The following is a 9,206-nucleotide window of genomic DNA, read 5'->3' as shown; positions in this document are numbered from 1 at the left end:
ACCTATCTTCCGTAATTACACCGGCACCACTCCCCACCTCTTCCTCCGCTACATTGATGACTGCATTGGCGCCACCTTGTGCTCCCGCGAGGAGGTTGAGCAATTCATCAGCTTCACCAACACATTCCACCCTGCCCTTAAATTTACCTGGACCATCTCTGACACCTCCCTCCCCTTCCTGGACCTCTCCATCTCCATCAGTGACGACTGACTTGACACTGACATCTTCTACAAACCCACCGACTCCCACAGCTACCTGGATTACACCTCTTCCCACCCTACCTCTTGCAAAAATGCCATCCCGTATTCCCAATTCCTCCGCCTCCGCCGTATCTGCTCCCAGGAGGACCAGTTCCACCACAGAACACACCAGATGGCCTCCTTCTTTAGAGACCGCAATTTCCCTTCCCACGTGGTTAAAGGTGCCCATCTCGTCTACATCCCGCACCTCCGCCCTCAGACCCCACCCCTCCAACTGTAACAAGGACAGAACCCCCCCTGGTGCTCACCTTCCACCCTACCAACCTTCGCATAAACCAAATCATCCGCCGACATTTCCGCCACCTCCAAACAGACCCCACCACCAGGGATATATTTCCCTCCCCACCCCTTTCCACCTTCCGCAAAGACCGTTCCCTCCGTGACTACCTGGTCAGGTCCACGCCCCCCTACGACCCACCCTCCCACCCTGGCACTTTCCCCTGCCACCGCAGGAACTGTAAAACCTGTGCCCACACCTCCTCCCTCACCTCTATCCAAGGCCCTAAAGGAGCCTTCCACATCCATCAAAGTTTTACCTGCACATCCACTAATATCACTTATTGTATCCGTTGCTCCCGATGCGGTCTCCTCTACATTGGGGAGACTGGACGCCTCCTAGCAGAGCGCTTTAGGGAACATCTCCGAGACACCCGCACCAATCAACCACATCGCCCCGTGGCCCAACCTTTCAACTCCCCCTCCCACTCTGCCGAGGACATGGAGGTCCTGGGCCTCCTTCACCACCCGTTCCCTCACCACCAGACGCCTGGAGGAAGAACGCCTCATCTTCCGCCTCGGAACACTTCAACCCCAGGGCATCAATGTGGACTTCAACAGCTTCCTCATTTCTCCTTCCCCCACCTTATCCTAGTTTCTAACCTCCAGCAAAACTGTCCCCTTGACTTGTCCGGACTTGTCCGACCTGCCCAGCTCCTTTTCCACCTATCCACTCCACCCTCTCCTCCCTGACCTATCACCTTCATCTCCTCCCCCATTCACCTATTGTACTCTATGCTACTCTCTCCCCACCCCCACCCTCCTCTAGCTTATCTCTCCACGCTCCAGGCTCTCTGCCTTTATTCCTGATGAAGGGCTTTTGCCCGAAACGTCGATTTTGCCTGTCCTCGGATGCTGCCTGAATTGCTGTGCTCTTCCAGCACCACTGATCCAGAACCTACACAGACTGCCAGGGCTGAGGATGACCACCTGATTCTGAACACTTACCGATATACCCTCGTTCTAGTGGCGGGTAGCTTATGCAGTGTTAAGCACCCATTTGAACCCTCCCAGCCAATGGGCATGGGACATGATGTTCTTGACCATAGGGTTCCTCTGCTCCTGGGCCTGGCCAAACTGGCCATCAACAGGTCCAGGCAGCGGGCCGTGGAGGGGGTCGTTAGGGCCGACTGCCTGCCCCTCTTCTGCGGTTACGTTAGGGCCCGGGTGTCTCTGGAAAAGGAGCACACGGTGTCCACCAACACCCTGGAGTTGTTCAGGGAGAGGTGGGCGCCGCAGGGAGTGGAGTGCATTATTTCTCCCTCCAACTCTATTTTGATTTAGTCCCTACCCTCCCCCTTCACTGTTTTGATCACTCAAGCGTTGCACTGCTTGTCACTGATCACTCGGGTGTTTTCCTACCTTCCTGATGGTGGGAATTTGAATAAAGATTCGTGCACCTTGTGTCTCTCACTGTGTCTCACACCTACACACACACGCACCATGGGGGCTGGGGAAAAAAATAAGTACTACCACAGTTAGGCGGGAGGGTGGGGGTTAAAAAAATAAAATAAAATAAAAAGATAATAGGGTTCTAGATAAATCTTCCATGTCAGTTCAATGGAATATGATGACCTCTGTGATTCCTGCTCCCTTTCTTATACTGGAGATTTGTTCACCTCTGTCGAAGGTTGCACGACTGTAACGTGTCTCATGTTAAGTTGAGGTGTTACCATGTCTGATGATACACAGGAAATATGAAATACAAAACACAAAAATAAAGAGGTTTTTACTTTCTAACTCACTGATTTCTGACAACTAATTGTTACCGACCTAGCCACGTCTAAAATACAAGTTTGATTCTCTAACATATTGATAATATACAGCAAATAGCATACACCGTGTGAGCGGCACAGTGGTTAGCACTGCTGCCTCACAGCGCCAGAGACCCAGGTTCAATTCCTGCCTCAGGCGACTGACTGTGTGGAGTTTACACGTTCTCCCCGTGTCTGCGTGGGTTTCCTCCCACAGTCCAAAGATGTGCAGGCCATGCTAAATTGCCCGTAGTGTTAGGTAAGGGGTAAATGTAGGGGTATGGGTGGGTTGTGCTTCAGCGGGTCGGTGTGGACTTGTTGGGCCGAAGGGCCTGTTTCCGCACTGTAAGGTAATGTAATGTAATGTCATACCCTGTTTTCAGGACCTGGTAATGTACTCTGTGTTAAAAACCTATTTGAATCCTGCCAGTAAATGGCCAAGGGACATAGAATCCCCACAATGTGGAAGTAGGCCCTTCGGCCCAACAAGTCCACACCAACCCTCCGAAGAGCAACCCACACAGTCCCATCCACATCCTCCTACCCCCGACAAGCTTGCATTTCCTGTAACTAATCCATCCTAACCTATACATCTCTGAATATAATGGGGAGCTTCCCACGGCCAACCTGCACATCCCTGGGCACTACGGGACAATTTCCCCATGGCCCATCCACCCTAACCTGCACATCACTGGGCACTACGGGACAATTTCCCCACGGCCAATCCACCCTAACCTGCACATCCCTGGGCACTACGGGACAATTTCCCCACGGCCAACCCACCCTAACCTGCACATCCCTGGGCACTACGGGACAATTTCCCCACGGCCAACCCACCCTAACCTGCACATCCCTGGGCACTACGGGACAATTTCCCCATGGCCCATCCACCCTAACCTGCACATCACTGGGCACTACGGGACAATTTCCCCACGGCCAACCCACCTAACCTGCACATCCCTGGGCACTACGGGACAATTTCCCCACGGCCAATCCACCCTAACCTGCACATCCCTGGGCACTACGGGACAATTTCCCAACGGCCAATCCACCCTAACCTGTACATCCCTCGACTCCACACAGACAGTCACCCCGAGGTCGGAATCGAACGCAGGTCCCTGGTAATGTGAGGCAGCGGTGCTAACCACTGTGCCACGGTGCTGTCCCAATCTATTCAGGTCAGGATGGATATTGTCTAACGGTTTGCTCCATTGATCCTGGGAATGGAAGGATTTCCTTTTGGGGAGAGGTTGAGTGGGTTGAGCTTGTACTCACTGGAGTTTAGAAGAATGAGAGGAGAGGTTATTGAAACATAACAGATTCTTATTGGAATTAACAGGGTAGATGTGGAAAGACTGTTTCCCCTTTGTGAGAGAGTCTAGGACCAGAGTGCATCATCTCAGAGTAAGAAATCACCCAATTGGGACAGAGGTGAGGAGGAATTTCCTCTCTCAGAGAGTACCACAGAGGACCATTGAGGCTGGGTTATTCAGTGTCTTCAAGGCTGAGCCATCAAGAGTTCTGATCAGAAAAAATATCCAGGGTTATGGTAGAAGGCCACAAATGTGTAATTGAGGATCAGAGTGATCTCAGAGTGACTGCGCAGGCTTCTCGTTTCTTCTGGTCTTCTCCACTTGCCGCTCTTCAGTTGAAGTTGCTTTATCATTCTATCGAAGAGTTAAAATTTCATTTCCCCAGCACTGCATTGATAAGAGGGTACATAGAGCACCAGGTAAATCTTTCATACCCATCCAATGGAAGATCATGACCTTGGTCACTCTCGTGACCTTTCTCGCATTTCGACAGCTCGAGATTTGTTTCACATTTTTGAAAGCTAGCGTCTACTTTAAATGAGGTCTCATGTTCAAAGCATGAGTCTAAATTCGGAAAGAATTCTACTTTACAGGGCACCCTAAATTCAAAGCGAAGTGCTTGTAAATGTGTCTGATCGGTGTGAGGAGCATTTGGGTAAGTTTCCTGGAATCAGAGGCAGCTGCATCCCACTAGTTCTCACTGAAGGCTGTCACAATCACCCTTTTGGCATCTTCTGCCATCTCCTCAATAGCTGTCTTCAGCAAGGAATATGTTGCGGTATAAGTACTTTTCCCTGCTGTCACCTGCCGAACAAAAGGCAGGTATTTCACAGCTTTCTGCAGCTTACCCACTGGCCCTGACAGTTTGGAAAGCTCATTTTTAATGAGTCCTGCAGACACCTCCACCCCAAATGTGGACTGCACGACCAATTTGAGCTCCTCTGGTCTATTCCTCATTCTGTTTGCCAGTCTCCGGAGGGAATTATCATCCAGCCCAAAGTCGGCGCGACATTGGGAGAGTTTTGTGACCAACGAGGTAATGTTGTAGGCTGTGGTCAGACCCGGGACTGGGGCCGCAGCAGCTACAGCTGAGTAAAAAGCATCCTTCCAGATTTCACTCAACATGACTACTTTCTTCCTGTCTATGACTTCGGAGGTGACATTGGGTAGAGAGTATGAGAAGAGACGTCTCTTGAGATCTGGAAGGCCCTGTTCCAAAACCTCAAGGAGTGCCTCGAAGTGAAATTTCTCCATGTACCAACAGGAGATCAGGAAGATTTGAGGGGATTCAATCCCGCCCTTTGTTAAATTGTCCAAGGAGGATTTGTATAATTCCCTGAGAGCTTCCTTCTGGTCATATTGTGACATGCTGCGTCGTTCCTTAGACTTCAAATCTTGATCTATCTTGTTGCGGATGAAATAAAATTTCTTTCCCCTCTCCTGAATTGCCTTAGCCAGGAACATATCGTTCTCTTTAAAGCGAGTGGTGCTGACGATTAGGAAGAGATCATATCGGTCAAACTCCACACGCTCCAAATACGTGGCAGCTTGGAAATTCGGTGTTCCAATCCCAGGAAGGTCCCAGATAGCCACTCTGTCCCGGTTCGGATACTTATACTTTGTAGGTTCCATGGTTGTTTCCATTTCACCTATTCCAGCAGCTTCCATATCAGTGTCACTGACACCCCGTAAGGCGTTAATGAAAGATGATTTCCCAGTGCCTGATTCTCCGGTCACTGCAATGTGAACCACTGTATCCTGAAACCTCTTCAATTCTGACTGTATTTCAAGAATGACTGAGTCTAATCCGCCTGTCTTAAACAAAGACATGAATTTGCATGCATTGGAGAAAATATGGTCACTCCCAGACTTTTCCAGATCTGACAGCATTGCCTCATCACCAGCTGGATCCAGTTTAAGATGACTCAACTTTGTCAGATTAGACTCTTCAGAGAGAGCCGTTGAAGTCTGATACTTCTTAAAGGTATGCTGCCTCCTTCGATCAACTTGTTCCTCAACTATTGCCTCAAACATATGCTTCAATTTCGACACCCTGCTGCCAGTGGCCATGGTATATCTGAGGGTGAAAATGAAACATGATGAGGAGTGAAACCTGTCAGATTTCCATCCTAAATTTATACAGCAAAAAATAGCAGGGTGAATTAGAATCCACATGGACAAATTGAAAATGTCCACAAGAGTCTGAACAATAATAAATTCATTCAAATCCATGTACTAAGTACACTGCTGAGGGTTAAAGCATCGAACGCACTGTGACCCCCGGGCACAGAGAGGGGAAAGGACAGGGTATAGAACACGCCATGACAGCTCACTCCCAGAAAAGGGACAGTGTATCTAACACACCGTGACCCCCCCAGGCCCAGAGGGGGGAAAGGACAGTGTATCTAACACACCTCAGTCCCAGAGAGAGAGAGAGGGGGAAAGGACAGTGTATCTAACACACCCCGGTCCCAGAGAGAGAGGGGGGAAAGGACAGTGTATCTAACACACCCCGTCCCAGAGAGAGAGAGAGGGGGGGGGAAAGGACAGTGTATCTAACACACCCCGGTCCCAGAGAGAGAGAGATGGGGGAAAGGACAGTGTATCTAACACACCCCGGTCCCAGAGAGAGAGGGGGGAAAGGACAGTGCATCTAACACACCCCGGTCCCAGAGAGAGGGGGGGAAAGGACAGTGTATCTAACACACCCCGGTCCCAGAGAGAGGGGGGGGGAAAGGACAGTGTATCTAACACACCCCGGTCTAAGAGAGAGAGGGGGGGGAAGGACAGTGTATCTAACACACCCCGGTCCCAGGGAGAGAGAGGGGGGAAAGGACAGTGTATCTAACAGACCCCGGTCCCAGAGAGAGACGGGGGAAAGGACAGTGTATCTAACACACCCCGATCCCAGAGAGAGAGAGGGGGGAAAGGACAGTGTATCTAACACATCCCGGTCCCAGAGAGAGAGAGAGGGGGGAAAGGACAGTGTATCTAACACACCCCGGTCCCAGAGAGAGAGAGGGGGGGAAAGGACAGTGTATCTAACACACCGTGACCCCGCAGTCCCAGAGGGGGAAAGGACAGTGTATCTAACACACCCCGGTCCCAGATAGAGAGGGGGGAAAGGACAGTGTATCTAACACACCCCGATCCCAGAGAGAGAGAGAGGGGGGAAAGGGCAGTGTATCTAACACACCCCGGTCCCAGAGAGAGAGAGGGGGGGGAAAGGACAGTGTATCTAACACACCCCGGTCCCAGGGAGAGAGAGGGGGGAAAGGACAGTGTATCTAACACACCCCGGTCCCAGAGAGAGAGAGGTGGGGAAAGGACAGTGTATCTAACACACCCCGGTCCCAGAGAGAGAGACGGGGGAAAGGACAGTGTATCTAACACACCGTGACCCACAGTCCCAGATGGGGGAAAGGACAGTGTATCTAACACACCCCAGTCCCAGCGAAGGGAAAGGACAGTGCGGAGGGTCAGTGCTGAGGGCGCCCCGCGCTGTGAGAGGGTCAGCGCCGAGTGAGCCCCGCACTGTGGGAGGGTCAGTGCTGAGGGAGCCCTGCACTGTGGGAGGGTCAGCGCTGAGGGAGCCCCGCACTGTGGGAGGGTCAGTGCTGAGGGAGCCCCGCACTGTGGGAGGGTCAGTGCTGAGGGAGCCCCGCACTGTGGGAGGGTCAGCGCTGAGGGAGCCCCGCACTGTGGGAGGGTCAGTGCTGAGGGAGCCCCGCACTGTGGGAGGGTCAGCGTTGAGGGAGCCCCGCACTGTGGGAGGGTCAGTGCTGAGGGAGCCCCGCACTGTGGGAGGGTCAGTGCTGAGGGAGCCCCGCACTGTGGGAGGGTCAGCGCCGAGGGATCCCCGCACTGTGGGAGAGTCAGCGCTGAGGGAGCCCCGCACTGTGGGAGGGTCAGCGTTGAGGGAGCCCCGCGCTGTGGGAGGGTCAGTGCTGAGGGAGCTCCGCACTGTGGGAGGGTCAGCGCCGAGGGAGCCCCGCACTGTGGGAGGGTCAGTGCTGAGGGAGCCCCGCACTGTGGGAGGGTCAGCGCTGAGGGAGCCCCGCACTGTGGGAGGGTCAGCGTTGAGGGAGCCCCGCGCTGTGGGAGGGTCAGTGCTGAGGGAGCCCCGCACTGTGGGAGGGTCAGCGCTGAGGGAGCCCCGCACTGTGGGAGGGTCAGCGTTGAGGGAGCCCCGCGCTGTGGGAGAGTCAGCGCTGAGGGAGCCCCGCACTGTGGGAGGTTCAGCGTTGAGGGAGCCCCGCGCTGTGGGAGGGTCAGCGTTGAGGGAGCCCCGCACTGTGGGAGGGTCAGTGCTGAGGGAGCCCCGCACTGTGGGAGGGTCAGCGCCGAGGGGGCTCCGCACTGTGGGAGGCTCGCTGTCATGTTAATAGCCTCTGCGATGTTTGTTGGATCAGACTGAGACATCCCAGCTCTGAATTGTAGCCATATGTACAGAGACAACAGTAACACTGTCCCAAGTTCCAATATGTCTGGAAGACAGGCAGACTGAGAGATGTTTGGGAGGAGACGGTCCAGGATAAGGAATTGGAGAAGTCGTGTCTGCTGTTCCTTTAAGCCCTCGATGACCATACCCGAGTCTCTCACACACACACACAGACAGAGGAGGCAGTACCTGGTGATGAGGTGGTGTAACCTGGGCTGGCAGCAAGGAGACAGGAAGATGGACCTGGACTGATCCAGCTGGGATTAGAGGTAAAAACAATGACTGCAGATGCTGGAAACCAGATTCTGGATTAGTGGTGCTGGAAGAGCTGGGATTAGACCCTCTCACTCAGTCCGAGCTCTCTCCAGGAGTGAGAACGTTGGAAACAGTCCCCAGTGATATACCTGCATGTCCGGGAAATGCAAGGGGTGGCTCAGTGCAAAAGTGTCATGTACTCGCTGCAGTCAGTTTCATTTTCTCCGAATTGAGTCTGACCCACAGATTCTGGGAAACCACGTGATTTTTATTTATTTCACAAATATACTTTATTCATAAAATAGTTTGCTGATCTGTACAATTGGTCCTGCCATACCTCTGTAAACATTCCATTTCTTGGTGTACAGAGACACAGAAATCATTCATATAGACAGGTCTGTACGATTACATATTTAACAGGGGGGTCAGCAGAGCCCCCTTACTGCGTCGGCCCCCTGTTCTTAGGCAGGCAGACATTACACGGTGGTCTTTCCCCCCGCGCCTTGGCAGAAGCTGCCCCAAGCTTCAGCGCGTCCCTCAACACGTAGTCCTGGACCTTGGAATGTGCCAGTCTGCAACACTCAGTCGGGGTCAACTCCTTCAGCTGGAAGATCAACAGGTTTTGCACCAACCAGAGAGCGTCCTTCACCGAGTTGATGATCCTCCAGGCACAGTTGATGTTCGTCTCGATGTGCGTCCCGGGGAACAGGCCATAGAGCACGGAGTCCCACGTCATGGCACTGCTCGGGACGAAACACCACTGCATTCCTCTCCAGACTTCCTCTGCGTAGGCACATTCCAGAAGGAGGTGTGTGACAGTCTCGTCCCCCCCCCCCCCCCCGCAGCAGCTTCGAGGGCAGCGTGCGGTGCGGCTGAGAGTCTGGGCCTGCATAAAGGATCTCACAG

The 9,206-nt window shown here is 53.0% G+C and overlaps 1 protein-coding gene across 1 annotated transcript; it reads right to left on the bottom strand.

The window, feature by feature from the left end:
- Positions 1–2,249: 2,249 nt before the first annotated feature.
- LOC148138264 (interferon-inducible GTPase 5-like) lies at positions 2,250–8,466 on the bottom strand. The gene is made up of 2 exons (XM_087981810.1): positions 8,235–8,466; positions 2,250–5,681 (listed from the first exon to the last, which is right to left on the bottom strand). The coding sequence occupies exon 2, from the start codon at positions 5,672–5,674 to the stop codon at positions 4,295–4,297; it is 1,380 nt and encodes a 459-aa protein (XP_087837936.1). The 5' UTR covers positions 5,675–5,681; positions 8,235–8,466; the 3' UTR covers positions 2,250–4,294.
- Between the last annotated feature and the right edge of the window lie 740 nt (positions 8,467–9,206).

This window comes from Chiloscyllium plagiosum, unplaced genomic scaffold, assembly GCF_037043375.1.
Source record: "Chiloscyllium plagiosum isolate Xiang-an unplaced genomic scaffold, Cpla_swu_hap1 HiC_scaffold_41, whole genome shotgun sequence".
NCBI classification, from domain to species: domain Eukaryota; kingdom Metazoa; phylum Chordata; class Chondrichthyes; order Orectolobiformes; family Hemiscylliidae; genus Chiloscyllium; species Chiloscyllium plagiosum.
Note: the sequence above shows the minus strand (reverse complement) of the source record. Positions and strands in the feature narration are given on the sequence as shown.

What these genes read in the sequence shown, in the direction of transcription:
- LOC148138264 (XM_087981810.1), bottom strand. Translation starts at nt 5,674, where the DNA reads ATGGCCACTGGCAGCAGGGTGTCGAAATTGAAGCATATGTTTGAGGCA.